The sequence below is a fragment of the Haliotis asinina genome, chromosome 4 (assembly GCF_037392515.1).
Source record: "Haliotis asinina isolate JCU_RB_2024 chromosome 4, JCU_Hal_asi_v2, whole genome shotgun sequence".
Taxonomy (NCBI): Eukaryota; Metazoa; Mollusca; class Gastropoda; order Lepetellida; family Haliotidae; genus Haliotis; species Haliotis asinina.
The window spans coordinates 7,706,180-7,722,480 of NC_090283.1; the positions used below are offsets into that span (position 1 = coordinate 7,706,180).

General features: G+C 43.5%; 1 protein-coding gene across 1 annotated transcript; it reads left to right on the plus strand.

The window, feature by feature from the left end:
- Nucleotides 1-3,116: 3,116 nt before the first annotated feature.
- Nucleotides 3,117-5,076, plus strand: LOC137280726 (uncharacterized). The gene is made up of 2 exons (XM_067811948.1): nt 3,117-4,394; nt 4,477-5,076. Exons 1-2 carry the CDS (start codon nt 3,117-3,119, stop codon nt 5,074-5,076), a joined length of 1,878 nt encoding a protein of 625 aa, XP_067668049.1.
- The last annotated feature ends 11,225 nt before the right edge of the window (nt 5,077-16,301 follow it).

Sequence of the window (16,301 nt, forward strand, 5' to 3'; positions counted from 1 at the left end):
ACAAGCACTGATAGGAAGCCGATAGTTAAGATAACAATGATGGAAGCCAATGGTAATGCATTACAGTTGATTGGATATGTTTACATAACATGATTGGGGATAAGATGATTGGGGATAAGGATGGAAGCCAATGGTGATACATTACGCATGATAGGATGATGTACATAACACACGATAGGGGGTGAGCATGTTTACATGAGGGTTGGTGATGTACAAACACAAGTATGTACTCGGGTAGATAGACTATACATGAATTACATAGATAGAATGTACACAGGTAGATGAGATTAATTTATCAATAAGTCCCAGGCACTTGGTAGGTACACTCCTTGGTCGCGGTTGATGGCTGGTTTCTGTCTCCGGATCTCGATGGCCTCTTGCAGTTTCCTTTGGCGCCAGTTGTTGTTGTTGGTAGATAGTATCCTAGTGTCCTCCCATCGAATTGAGTGTTCAGGGTTCTTGAGAATATGTTCAGAGATGGCCGATTTCTGGTCGAGTTTCCTGACTGAGGTCTGATGTTCCTTCATTCTGGTGTTGATTGGTCTCAGCGTTTCTCCAATGTATAGGTCGCCACAGTTGCAAGGGATCTGGTAGATGCATCCTCTCGGGTTAGGGTGTTCACAGCTGGGTCCTTTACCGTTGGCTTTTAGGTAGGTCTTGATGGTCTTGCCACTGGAGAAGGTGACATCGATGCTGGCTTTGGTCTTGATGAGGCGTGATATTTGATGACTGATGGGGCCAAAGTAGGGTATGGTTACTCTGATGGGTGATGGAGAAGGTTTGGGGCGGGGTTCTCGGTCCTTAAGGGTCTTGTTGATGGTGGCTGTGACGAGCTGGGGAGGGTACCCGTTGAGTGTGGTGAATGTCTTTCTGAGGTGGTCCAGTTCATTGTTTAGGGCATCGGGGTGGCAGAGGGCTTTGGCACGTCTGGTAAGGGTGGCGATGATAGCTTGCTTGATCTGAGGGTGGTGGCAGGAGTTGTAGTGGATGTACTGGTCGGTGTGCGTCGGCTTGCGGTATACTGAGGTTCTAAGTCCATCGTCTGTGGTGTGGAGGGATACATCAAGGAAGGGCAGGTGTTGGTTGGTCTCAGTCTCCATGGTGAACTTGATTCTTGGATGTTGGTCGTTGAGGTGGTTGAGGAGCTCATTGGGGTCGTTGTCATAGGCGATGGTGGTGAAGGTGTCGTCGACTTTGCGGTACCAACAGAGGGGCTGGAACGGAGCTGTGGAGAGGGCTGCTTCCTCGAAGGAGGTCATGAAGATTTCTGTAATGAGAGGAGAAAGAGGTGAGCCCATGGGGAGACCGTGGATCTGCTTGTATATCTTACCATTGAATGTGAAGTAGGAGGTGTCAAAGCAGCTGCGGGCGAGGTTGATGATGCTGTCTATGGTGAGCTGGGTGTCCAAGTCATCTATCCGGTTGGCTAACTTGCTGCGAAGGATGTCCAGGGCTTCAACAAAGACATTCAAAGACTTAACCCGTAGGATAGACTTATGCAAGGATCTGTAATGAATTCGGTATTAACCCGAGGTCAACCAGCAACACATCGATTATAAAACAGCACTGACTGTTGGAGGTGTCGCGGTCGGATTGTGTCTTATATGGTTTATAATTCAATAGTGAATTTGATTATAAATTCCTTAACTGTAAGATTTTGACCAAGCCACGTGACGGTTTTACTCAGTGGGCTGAGCAACCACCAGACGATGCTTCCTTGAATACCCGGAAGGACTTCTGCGACCTCATCAGCGAGTTTAGCCAGGTTCTCCCCGAGTGATTTCAGATGTTTTGTATCCAGTCTCTGACGTCTCCACCACTTGGGGTTGTTGGGGAACCCACCACAGAGCCCCCTCCAGGAACCTAAACTACAATGGTTGATATAATCAAACCCAATGCTGTCAGAACGCTGGCAATAGTGATACCTTGCCCACGGAATAAAATTCTAATCCTGTTGGCTAATGTTGCATCCTCGTTCAGTATTCTATCGATGGTTTCCCGAATGCGATTGATCTGAGTTCGAAGCTGTTCACGATTCGAGGAAGCGGATTCTAATCGCGTGCGTCTCTTGTCTTCTAAATTACTAATTCGTTCCGTCATACCACGCTTCATATCATCGTCTTCCGTTTCACTGAGTTTAGCTTTTTCACGAGGGATATGCTCGTCGAGTTCGTTCAGTTTCCCCATGTTGTTCTCCGCGTACGTGTTTCAAGGGGAGATAACTTGTGTTTCCGTTTCCGGTGTACGCGTGCGGGTCTGGATGACGTCACTACCGGTTCCGTCCCATGCGTGCGTGTGCGTGCGCACGACGATGACGTGCGTTACGGTGTGCGAGCGCATGACGTCATGGATGACGTCGCATCCGGTGGGATCTCGCGCAATCGCGCGAGAGGAGACGTGTTTCAAGATGGTGGCGGCGGCCGCAGACGGACAGTCGTAAATGCGATGACCTTCGTTTTTACAGTTGTAACACGTGTCGTTATCGTGCTTGTTGGTACTGCCGTTGTTGGTCTTCTTTGGGTATATGTAATGACGATGCCCTTGAACACCACACTCGGTACAGGTCACCTTGGTCCAGTGCAGATAACTGTGGTCATCTGTTTTGCACAGACGGCAACGAAAGGACACAGAGGAAGCGGCGACGGCGACTGCGACGGCGACGGCAACGGCAACGGCGGGAGACGTCTGCATGCTTCAAGCTTCAGTCAGCAACTGACGAGGAAAGCTTGTAAACCTCGGGTTTATATTGAGTCGACCACACTGGCGCGAACCGCCAATCGGCGTCACTGGCCTCATGTGACGCGACGTCATAGGTATGTGTGACGTCATGGGCCTGCCCCTTGGAAACAAAATCACTCCATGAACTCCAGGTGCATTCCACGAACTCATGGTTGGCTGACACTGCCCGACACTGGCCGACACTGACCAACACTGCCCAGCACTGGCTCACACTGCTCAACCTACGGTGACGTCATAGGGTGACGCGTATATAAAGCCAGCTCCGCGTGAGTCTTGTCAGTTCTCATCATGCCGTCAACGACCACGAACAACAATGAACTTAAAGCAGAAGAAAAGGAAGAGAAGCCCATGCCCTACCAACTGGAGCACCCAAAAGAATGCTGAAGAAGTTCCGGACAGCCACCCATCGGTTCAAGCTCCAGCTCAATGCAGCTTGGCGACAGCGTCTCCAACCTGAACATTTACCCGTCGTTCTCCGAGAACAGTTTGATGCTGTTTTGTTAGAGCTGAGAGACCGTGTGAACGGCCATGATGGTGATCGGGTCGGTTTGAGTTTAGAACACCCCGCTCTGGATTCCGACATCCGAATCCCGTTACGTCGCATGGACGAGCTCCAGAGAGAGAACATTTTGGCTCAGGTAGGAAAAGTTCAACAAAGCAACCATGAGTTGAACATCGATGACAGCATGGACATTTTTTTGCTCCACGTTGACGATCCCGAATGCATGGGCGAGGGATACGGGCGACCCAGACACATTGTTGGCTTAAACACTTTCCTAGAAAGGAAACAATGGATCGTTCAAATCAAGAATGAAAACGATCCACTCTGTTTTGCTCGTGCCCTCATGGTGGCCAGCCACCATGTTCACAAACCGGATCCCGCAACGAAGGAATGGGCGAAGGAATGGAAGTACCTATGCGACCATCGTAAACCAGCTCAACTGAAAGCAGTCAAGGCCTTATTTCATCAACTGAAGATCCCCGAAGGTCCGTGTACAGGACATGCCACGTGGGGGCAGTTTAGTCAACGTTTGGCACCTTATTATCAAGTCAAAATCTACTCCCAAGATGTCATGAATCGTCTCCTGTACAAGAGCGAGGTGCCTCAACCGATCAAGATCCTGCACTTGTATTACCACCACCAACATTATGACGTCATCACGTCCATGACGGCTTTCACAGGTTGTCCCTACTACTGCGAAACCTGTGACCAAGGATACAGCAACCCGCAAGATCATCGCTGCACCCAGGAATTTTGTTGTTCCTGGTGTCAGTGTCCTGGATTGTGTGGTGACGTGGACAACGAAGGGCTCTTCTGCCTTCAATGCGGAGGATGGTTTCACAACCAATACTGCTTTCAACGTCATCAAACAGCCTCTGCCAAGCATCGAAGCACTTGCTCCACCATTCACACTTGTCATCACTGCTATGCCAAAGCGAACGTGAGAAAAATCAAGGGGATGGCCCACAAGTGCGGCACAAATCGCGATTGCAAGATCTGTAAAGAGCCCTTCGAACAAAACCACCAGTGCTACATGCCGTCATCGAATCAACCAAACACGATGAAGAAGAAGATGGTGAAAACAGTGATGAAGACAAAGAACGACAACAGCGCCAATTTATCTTTCATGACCTTGAATGTACTCAGGATCAAGGTACACATGTTCCCAACTGGTGTGTCGTCCATCTGGGATCCGTAAATGTATTTCCGAGGCCTCGAGTGAACTTTGCGAAAAGTGTCCATGGCGCAAAGAAGGAGAAGGACCTAGCCACATCAAAGTGTTTCGAAGGGCGACAACCTTGAAGAACGTGGGGGACTGGCTGCTCAGTCTGGCGGATAAGAAAACCAGAGAGAAACGGAAGGCACCATCATCAAACCACCAGCCCTCGAAAAAATGCTCCAAACCACCATCCGCAGATGATGTTGAACAACACGACGAAGAGGAGGAGGAGGAAGAAGAAGAAGAAGAAGAAAAGAAAGACCTTGCCATTGACGATGATGACGTCATCGTCATTGCTCTCAACTACTGTGGGTATGATGGACACCTGCTCCAGCAGTACTTTCATTGTCATCTTGTGAAAGCACCCGAGATCATCCTACGAGGGAACCTGATCTTACAAATGAACATGGGTCGCCTCGTCTTCAAGGATTCTCTCAATTATCTCACGATGGCTCAAAAACAGTTTCCAAAAACCTTTGGATTGACGGAACTCAAGAAAGGATACTTTCCTCACTTTTTCAACACCGAAGCTCATCAAGGCTATGTGGGTCCTTATCCTCCCGTGTCCACCTACGATCCTGACAGCATGTGTCATGCTGAACGCAAAGCTTCTTAGCCTGGTACAAAGCAAGCGTGGCTGAAGGAGCTGTCTTCGATTTGGATGAAGAATTGTTGACTTACTGCCAGAGTGACGTTGACATTTTGCATCGAGGCTGCGCTGCCTTCCGCCACATGTTCATCCAACAAAATGACGTGGACCCTTTCTACGAAGCAGTGACTTTACCATGGCTTGCATGCTCACCTTCCGAAAACTGTTTTTGGAGCCCCGCACCATCGCCATCATACCGCCTCAAGGTTATCGTCCACAGCGTCGGTACTCTGTTCAGTGTCTCCACTGGCTCAACTGGATCATGCATCAACGTCCTGACCTCCACATTCAACATGCTCGTAATGGTGGCAGGTTGGCTTCGACTGTGCTGATGGTAGTCTCTACATGGTGGACGTCTACGACGTCTACACGCACCGTGTACGAATAATTGGGTTGTTTCTGACATGGTCGTATTGGCCAGTAGCAAGATTATTACACAGTTCAATAATTTCTATTAAAAGTGGATGTTTAGAACAAATATTTTTAATAGCCTGAAGGCAAGAAAAAGAGTCTGAATATATTACATACTGTTTATGTTTAGGGTGTCTTTCAATATATTTAAGAGCTGTTAATATGGCGTGTGCTTCAGCTGTGAAAATGGAGCTGTGATCCGGTAATCGGGAAGAGATTGTTTTGGACCCAGTAACCGTGGCACAAACCACTGCACCATCATCCTTGGATCCATCTGTGAATAAGGATTTATATGTATTATATTTACTTTTTAATTGATTAAATTCATGTTTATATTGTAATTCATTAGTCTCTGATTTTTTTAAATGTTGTCAGTGTAAGGTCAACTTGTGGTCTCACCAATTGCCAAGGAGGAGAAGAAAGTAAACAGGACGGAGCTATATTTTCTAACTGAATGCCAGCAGCAGAAATGAAAGGTTTCACTCTTGTGCCAAGAGGCGGAACAAGAGAAGACTTCTGGTTATACAAATCCTCATACAAAGGATTAAAGACACAGTTATATGCAGGGTTTCATTTGTTGGAACACAATTTTGTTACATACTGTAAGGTTAGTTTTATACGGCGTTGATTAAGAGATGGTTCATCAGCCTCGACATAGAGGCTGTCGACAGGTGATGTTCGAAAAGAGCCAAGGCAAAATCTGAGGCCTTGATGGTGAACAGAATCTAAAAGTTTTAGGTTGCTTTTACAGGCTCCACGATATATAATGAAGCCATAATCAAGTTTGGAACGGACCAATGATTGATAAAGGTGTAGGAGGGTAGCTTGATCCCCTCCCCACTTAGAATGTGAAACAACTTTAAACAAGTCAAGTGCCTTCAGGCATTTAGTTTTGAGGGATTTCATATGTGGTAAAAACGTTAAAAGAGTCAAAAATTAAACCCAAGAACTTGGCCTCTTTTACAACTTTGATGGGAGTTTCATTGAGAAACAGTTCAGGGTCTCTATGCGGTTTATATTTTCTACAAAAATGTATACAATTAGTCTTAGTTTTAGAAAATTTAAAGCCGTTTTCAAGACACTATTTATTTATTTTATGTAAACACAGCTGCAGTTGTCGTTCGATAGTATGCATATTTTTACCACGCCAGGAAATATTAAAATCATCCACAAAAAGAGATCCATCAATTGAATCAGTTACAACTCTGGATAAACTGTTTATCTTGATGCTAAACAGTGTTGCAGACAAAATACTCCCTTGTGGGACACCCTGATCCTGACTGTAATGTTCAGACAGGGTTGAACCTACCCGGACTTTAAATTGCCTTTTAAAAATTCTGATATAAAAAGAGGCAAACAGCCTCTTAAACCAAAATCGTATAAATCCTTGAGAATGCCATGCTTCTAAGTTGTATCGTAGGCTTTTTCGAGATCAAAGAATATTGATACTGCATGTTGGTTATTTATGAGAGCATTCTTAACAAAGGATTCTAATCGTACCAAATGATCAGTGGTACTACGATTTTTCCTAAAACGACATTCAATATCTGTGATAGGTTTATTGGTTTCAAGATACCAAGTTAATCGATTATTTACCATTCGCTCCATGGTTTTACACACACAACTCGTTAAAGAGATTGGTCTGTAATTAGATGGATCAGTATGATCTCGGCCAGGTTTTGGAATCGGGACGACAATGGCATTACGCCAGGAAGATGGGAAATTCCCTGAAGTCCATATTGAATAAAAACATTTTAAAAGTGTTTCCAAACATGATTCCGGTAAATGTTTCAAGAGTTGATAGTGTATGTTATCGGCTCCTGCTTCTGTATCACGAGCTTGCTCAAGGGCAGTGTGGACCTCATGTAATGAGAATAATTCATTATAGTCGTCACCATTGTTTGAGGTAAAATTTATTTTCTTCTTCTCCTGTTGTTTCTCATATTTTTGGAATTCCGGGACGTAATTAGACGAGGAAGAATGTTTGGAGAGAGAGTCACCAAGCTTGTTGGCAATGTCCTTTTTATCAGTTAAGTAATTGTCACCATCCCGCAGATGACGGACAGTAGATTTAGAACCTTTGCCTTTTATTCGTTGAATCATGTTCCACACCTTTGAAATAGGTGTACGTCAATTAATGTTAGAAATATAGTTCCTCCAAGACTGACGCTTATTTTGTTTAAACGTGCGTCGAGCCTTGGCATTTACAATTTTTACTTTATCTAAATTATGAACTGTAGGATGGCGAGGAAAATACTTTTCTGCTTTCTTCCTACTCTTTCTGGCCTGTTTATAGTCATTAGTAAAACATGGTTTACGAATATGTGGAATTACAGAGGATTGGGGTATCGTTTGGTCAGCAATGGCACTGATTATATCGGAAAACAATTGTATAGGATCTTCGCTGTTCACAGATGCGTCATGTTTTAAGTTTTCTATACACATGGCCTCAAATGATGACCAGTCAGCCCTGGCAAAGTTCCTTCTTGACAAAGGTGGATCATCACGAGGGTTAATTGTTTTAAGAATGGTGGGGAAGTGGTCACTCCCACAGAGGTCATCATGTACCATCCACTCAAATTCATTATATAAGTTGGAATCAGAGAATGACAGATCCAGGGAAGACAGATCCATGCTCTCGTAGCTGGATGTAAATAAGTGGCTGAATCATCGTTAAATATACACAGGTTATTATCTGAAATAAAGTCTTCAAGAATTTTACCTTTGCTATTAGTATGGACACTTCCCCATAGCGGGTTGTGTCCGTTAAGATCACCCATGATGAGACATGGCTTCGGAAGCTGATCGTACAGATTTTGAAGATCTGTTAGTTGAATATTGGAATAGGGAGGAATATACAACCTGCACAGTGTCAGAGCAGTGTGCAGTGTCAGACGAATAGCAACAGCTTGAAGATCCGTATTTAGGGTAACGGGGCTGTGAATGACACTCTGATGTACCAAAATAGAAGCACCTCCAGTAGCTTTAGTGCCAGGAGGAGAAAAGGAATGGTAATCATTAAATCGTCTTAAGGTGAAGGTATCAGTATTTTGAAGATATGTCTCTTGAAGACATAATGCTGACGGTTAAAGATCTTGAATGAGTAATTTTATTTCGTTGAAGTTACTCTTTAATCCTCTGCAATTCCACTGAATTATATCAGACAAGTGAGTCATGGTGGCTCAGTTGGAGATCTCGCTCGTGAATGGGAGGAAGAGCTATTCCCCCGCTTGTCCTCTGTCCCAATGGGGTTCTCCAGAGGAAGCTCTGAAGGTAAAGGGACGGAAGGCGTTTCTTTTCTGTTTATTTTTTTTTCCTTTCGTTTTTGATGAATTAACTGAAGCTTGCTGTTTGTTGACAGTTTTAGACTGTGTCTCAGGCTGTTTCTCAGTCTGAGAATCAGACGTAGTCTGAACGACTGGACTAGAAGGTTTCACTACTGAGACTGAAACATGAGGTTGCCCAGACTTGACCCACGTCAAATCTGTCTGACAGGCAACAGAGGACGTTGACACAGAGCGAGTGACAGCTGCAGAATAAGAAACATTTAACGTGCTTGAGGTGTGCGTTTGGAAAAGTTTCTTTGCTTCCAGGTAAGAAACGTTTTTTTCCACATTTCAATCTCGTTATACAATTTTCCTTCTGCCACACCGGACAGGATTTTGATGAAGCGCCATGTTGACCATGGCAGTTCGCACATTTCAACTCCTTGTCACAATCTCTGTTGTCGTGGCTCTCACTACAACGAGGACATATCACAGAACCACGACAAGAGTTTGATCCATGACCAAACTTCTGGCACTTATAGCACCGGAGTGGACTGGGGACATACACGTCCACTGCGATATTAAAGTATCCTGCTTTAATGGATTGAGGTATGGATGAGCGAGAAAATGTCAAGAGATCAAGAGATGATGCCTTCTTTCTTGATGGTGAAACGTTTTACACCTGTCTCACCTTGATCTACGAGCTCTGCTGCAATGTCCTCTTCTGACATGTCCGACAGACAACGCGACCTGTCACAGATGACGCCTTGACAAGAATTCAAAGCGTATTGGAAATTGATTGGTTCCGCAACACTCTGATGGTCTAAGGATGGATGACACAACGGGCTTGACGATCAAACATGTGAACGCCTATGTCCAGCAGGACCCCCTGCTGCAACCCCTTTACCAAGGGACTTTTGCCCGAGATCACTTTCCCATCACCATGCCTTATCCTAAAGCCTACATTGTCAACACGGAGCCCGGCCATCTCCCGGGAGAACACTGGGTGTGCGTGTATCGTCCAGCACCGGGCGTCTTTGACTACTTTGACAGTTATGGCATCGACCTCTACCAACTGCATCCCGACTTTCGGAATGTCAGTTCAAACCTGGTTCACTGCCTCATGTGGAATGTACTGTTTGTTTGTGCTGGCTCATCGTGCCCATGGATGGACTTTCGACAAAGTAATGGAACAGTTTGATCCCTATGCTGCCCTCGTCAATGAAGAACGTTGAAGACGTTGGTTTCAACCCACACGCCTGCCAGACAACAATGACAACAACAACGTCCAGGATCCACAGCCCGGTCAAAGGACACAACCTTATCGTTCTGTTAAGAACGTTAAGTTCTGATGTTCTCTTCATGTTCGAGTTCATACCATTTGTAAACAAAAGATCAGGGACGCCCCTAATCCTGACTCTTTTGTCACAATAGTTCATGTTAGCGGGGAAAATAAAACGTTGAAGAAATAAAACTTACGTGTCTTGTTATGATTGTCATAGCATGAAAGCATTCTTTAGTGAGATGTGGGTGGTCCTGAAAAGGACCTTTTTTTTTCGTTGTGGCGACCACAGGGGCGGCATCGTACATTGGCACGGGGGAATGTCTAGCTTGGTTTTCTTGACGGGTCACTTGCTTCCATAGGTGAGGTGCTGCATATAACTGTCCTTGAGTCCCGTACCAGAGTACACGCAAAAGAACATGCCATTATAGGCATTGGTCCCGTTGGCGTACACAGGTAAACACCCGTGGCACTGGGTGCATTGCCATCCTGGCAGTGATGGTGGTGGGGCCGAAGATGGTGCCAATGACATGAGCTCCAAATCCCAGTTTTCTTCCATGGTTGTCTGCTCCATTCCTCTTCCTCCTCCTATATAGGAGAACTCAGCCAACCACAGGACAACACCCCACGACCATGACGTCACGTCACGACCTCACGTGCCATGATGACGTTACCACCTCATCGATGTAACGTTGGTACATCATCGATGGGTCGCCTATGTAAGCTCCAAAATGTTTTGTGCAGTGACACATCAGAATCAAGTCACAAGTCATCAGACCTGCACCCTACCAAACAAAATGTGTTTGGAAACAATGTCTCAGATGCAGTCCCACCCTTCAAGTGAAAGCTCGCATCAACAGGTTAGAAACGACTGAACCCACCACGGCAGTAGAAGAGCTGGCGGCCACACTCACCCCACCTCCAACGGGATCAGACACGTTTGCATCATTGCTAACAGAAACAGACATGCCGATCACGTCACCACCGCCGACTACAACACCACCATCAGCAACAACAACAACAACAACAGGGACGACAGAAACGACATCAGATTCCATCCGAAAGTTAGCAGAAAATGGCGAATGATCCTGTCCTACCTGTTTGAAAACTTATCCATCCAACAAGCACAACCTCTTCATGACAATACCTGCCCCGGAAAATTTGTTTTCTGAGGACTCGATCTCCTCTGCCAGTGTTAACCGTGGGTTACCATCACACTTTTCAGGGCCACCCCAAACACTCCCCAAAAGAAAACTTGACATACAGGCTTTAACGCTTGAACCAGCTTTATTAGCTGCCGTCGTCCTCTTCCCTCTCCCCCACTCCCCTCTCCTCTCCCCCTTCCCTTCCCTCCCTCGTTCCGTCCCGTCCTGTCCCGTCCCGTCCGTCTGCTGCCGCCATCTTGTAACACGTCTCCTCTCGCGAGATCCCACCGGATGCGACGTCATCCTTGACGTCATGCGCGATCACGTCATCGTCGTGCGCACGCACCACGCGGAACCGGTAGTGACGTCATCCAGAACCGCACGCATAAACCGGAAACGGAAACACGAGTTATCTCCCTTGACCGGAAGTCACGGATCACGTGACAGGAAGTGCTGCCATCTTGAAAAAGGCGCCAGGGTGATATGGTACACTACTGGCCTACTATTAAACACAGATAATAGAAGTAAATGTTCAAATAAACTGATATGTCGAGCTATACTCCCGTACCTATTAGACAATGTGTAGCACTGATGGAAACCCGCTAACGATTGCCATAAAGTTGACGACGCCTGTACATGTTGTAAACAAGGGTGGCTAGGAATTTATTTACACAGGGAGTATTCACTACGTAACAAGTTTGTTGCAGTGGAGAGAGATTCGGGAAGTAGGGCTCCAAGGAGGTAACGTGTTCCCATAAATCATATCTTAAATCAGAATAAAACTCGCATACGGTTATTAAGTGAACTTCATCTTCGACTACTTTAGAGTCACACATTTTACAAATCCTTTGGTCCAAAGGGACAATTGGTCGTGAGAATCTCCCAGTCTCTACTTCAAGGGGTAAAGTACATGTACGTAATTTAGCGAGTGAACTTCGACACGATCGGTCCATGATGAGTTGAACATATGACTCAGTATTAAGTGAATTCTTAGAAAGTCTGTATGTTCTAAGTTTGTTGCCGTTGGAGAGCGCTCTATCATGGTGACCATTCGATATAAGCCAGGCCTTAATGTAGTTTATGTCTAAAGGTCTTAAATTGAACAAGTCTGAAATAGGCAACTGCCACGAACTAATAAGTGTGTAAACCTTTTTAGCCCATGATTTACGAACATTTAGCGACCACATATTGATTTTACTACTCACTCGCTTAATGTCACAGTTTTGTAGGTAGTACCACAGTCGTAACAGTTCTATTTTTTGCTTCGTAAAAGGTGAAGTCCACCCCATATCTCCTCGAACTGATAAGTTAGGTGACTTACTGCCCACCCCGAGAAAGAACCTACATACTCGGTTTTGCACCGCATTTATGCAACTAAACTTACCTGCGCACCACACCGCAGCTTCATATGAGAGAATCGGTTGTACATGTTTTTCATACAGCTTGTTGAACACCTCGTAAGCCATACCTCCACAGGCTATAAATTTACATGCTATTACACCAATGGCACGGTGTGCTGACTTAGCAATTTCCTTGGCCGTGAAGTTGAGATCAAGGTTTTCATGGAGCCAAACACCAAGATCACCTACACAAGTCTACTGGGGTGTGGGGCACAATCCACACTGCGCTATCATATGCGGGCAGACGGATTGTGGTAAGACTGTTTTTGTATTGGATTTGTTGGAGGGGTATTATAAGTAAGTATTTGATAAAATCGTTATCTTGTGCCCTACTATAGACACGAATAAAACGTACAAGGAAAAAGCTTGTGTGATGACGGACCCGGACGGACACAGAGGCAACCCGGGAACACGTTTACAAGAGTATTTAACATTGTTTCACAACAAATTTAAAGGAATACCGACGTTGTTCACCCTGGACGACTGCAGTGCTAACAGAGAAATAACAAAAAAGAGAGACATGCTGTCATATTTAGCCTTTAGCATATGGGTGCTGACGCAGAAATTCAACTCAGCGTTGAAAGACTTTGAGAGAGCAGACGCGTTGGGTGGCATTATTTCACTGCAAGGACAGGGATTTGTTCGAGGAGTGTTTGAGAGAGGATGATGTGATGAGTAAACCTGAACGAGAATGGGTTTAAAAACAGCTCGCTGAAACTAAACATGCCAAGCTTGTGTTGAAAGCCGACCAGCCAGTGAAGGTGTGGGTCCTGCGTTAATAGTAAATATTAGTAAATGTTAGTAATTTTAGCAATGTTTTAGTGATTACCTTGTAATTTTAGTAATGTTTTAGTAAATGTTAGTAATATTTTAGTAAAATGCCTGTTTTTGAAGTTCTAGTCGTGTGTAAATTAACCTTTATCTCTGCTTGTTTAGCGTGTGTTGCATTTTATTTTTTAAAAATAAAAACTAGAGTATCATTATATAAAATGGAGTGTGATGAATTACTATAGCAGATGTTATCTGCAGAGGAACAGAAGGACAACAAGCAGCAAGCCAGACTGATAACACTAGTCGTGGGTGGTTAGGGAAAACAATATTTAGGAGATATCATCACTTGCTGACAAATAAGCTGAAAATGTTGGACGAGGAAATCAATACATTATACGCTAGGTATGGGACACAACTCGGGGCTGAGATGACAAAAGTTATAGGTTCTACTATTACTCAGATTTACACCGGCACAGCGTCACTCTTTTTACCGATCCCACCTGAACGCCGTCACCGTAAAGATTGTACTAATTACACTTGCTCGGTGTGTGGAATAGGGGTGAAAGGCCATTACCGACTGTGTAAAGCCCATAGCGCGGATAGAAGACGATTTCAGCTTATTTATTTGAAGAAAAAAGACTACATAGGTGAAGTTAACTGCTTGTTAAAGATCAAAGTATGATTTGTAATTATTCATGTACAAACCCTCTACGAGGTCCATTTACCAGGAAGTACAGGTTAGGCTTCCCCGTGTTTATATCAACTCGATCGATATTATACGATTTCATAGACCAGACAGGATCTGTCACACGTTTACGGTTGTCTGCCTCGTATTCACCAGGTTGATACAAATATCTAACGAGTGGGCGAACTGGATTTTTTCCCCTTTTTTTCGACAGGGCGCTGCTGCCTCTGATACAACAGATTTCATACGGATTGCGTCTACTGGTCTCATATCTAGTAGTCTAGTTACTTCATGATTCATAATGTCAACCACACGAGGAAGTTGTACTACCCATTCGGTGTTTCTATGTTGGGGATCCTCTAAATCACGTGAATATTGATGTGCAAATCAATCGTTCAGCTATGGTGCGATTGAATCTCTCAAATATGGCTTGCCCAGCTAACAAAAGTACGTTTTGAGAACGTTGTCTCAACGTTACGTTTACGTGCCCAGAACGTCAGCAGATATAAAGTCCCCATTACGTCTTTCTTTGTGGAGTCGAAAACTCGTCCTCACAACATTATTTTCTGCGTTGTCAAACGTTATTTATAGTTTTTGGGTATACGAGTCAAAACATTTTCAAAAAATGCAGGAATTCTTGTCCCTGCTCAATAACATAAATATGTCTTCAAATGTATTTCAGCCCAAGAAGAAAATTAAGGTATTATATTGTATATCCATGTTTAATTGTGGACAAATGTATTCAGATTTTTATTACAGTCCTTAAAATGGCGAAAATTGAGCTGTTTTCCTTGTCCCTCAGTCAGAGTGTTGTTTGTTTTTCATCTCTGTTGATACAAATTCACTAAATTAGGTAACTTTCGGGGGCTGATTTCCAGTGTATTAACTGTAATTTTTTAAAATAAGACATGTTTTGTACCTGTCCCTCAGATACTGTTCTTTCCCGTAACGACAGCCTCATATTTGAAATAATGTATGATCCCTGATGCCAAGATACCCAAACTTCTGCATGGTCTTTGGCACTTCCTCTGTTCTCATGATGACAAAAGTTCCAGATGTTCTATTCCCTGAAAGGACTTGGAGCATATATTTAATAAACGTCTTTCCTGTAACAATATTGTTGCACTGACATGTACAATGCTGCAAAATTTTGTTTCCATGATTGTATCTGAACTGTGAAACATTTGCAACTTGGAAAGTCCAATTTTTTATGAGGGGGCATTAATTTCCTCATTATGTAATTTATGTTGATGTACTTCTTTCCTATAACAATCTTTCCTGTAACGCTAAAAATTTAACAGGGAAGAAAAATCAGACATTTAAACAGAAACGATGTATAATATAAACTTGTATCTTAATATATTATTAGGTATGAACCTGTCACACTTTTGTTTCAACATATTATTATGTTTATACAATGTGAAAAACAGAAGATAAGTGATATTTCCAGCAGAGAATGGTAACTGTTACGGGAAAGAATATATTTGTCACTGTGATTATCATGTTCAAGGTTTTACTAATATCTTACCCCATGTAGGAGTAATCATTACACGAATATTATTCTCTACCGTATGTGTATGCAATTAACAGCATTTGCTGTATGTACATACTATAATGAAATCCAACCGTTACAGTAAAGAATTTATTCTGTTACTGTAATGAATGTGTATGTTACGGTAGAGTAAAACACAGACGTTCACAGAGGATTTTTGTATAAAATATGCATATGTCTTAATATATTCTTAGGTGTAAGCATGTGTAAACTCACACTCTTTGGTTCAATATATTGATGTTTATATAATGTGATAAACAGATTGCTGAGTGACATTCTTTGCCTTTCCTGTAACAGGCATATCTTTCCTGTAACAATATTTTTTGTATTTTTTCAAGGTTTTAAAGTAATGATATTGATTTAAAAATAATGTATCAAGGAGTATGAATGTTGTCATTACCATTAATGTAACAAAATGTTTTCTTGGGTGAGGTTTTGCTGAAAAATCCAAATTGGAAACTTAGTTCTATGTTTGATTCTTTTAGAAAGTATACATACAAACTTATCTGAGCAAAGAAATCCATGCAAATTCAAACATTTATGTGGATATACATACAATCTAAGCGTATCTTCATGTCTGTCACACAATATTGCTAGAAATATTATTTTTATAACATGTTTCATCATCTAAAGTGTTGTTATGGGAAAGAAATGTAAATTTGGTGATTTGAGAAAACGAC

Excerpts from the sequence above, each read along its gene's own strand:
- LOC137280726 (XM_067811948.1), top strand. The coding sequence starts at position 3,117 with ATGCTGAAGAAGTTCCGGACAGCCACCCATCGGTTCAAGCTCCAGCTC. Across the intron at positions 4,395-4,476 it reads TGAATGTACTCAGGATCAAG|TGTCCATGGCGCAAAGAAGG; the intron begins GTACACATGTTC and ends CTTTGCGAAAAG.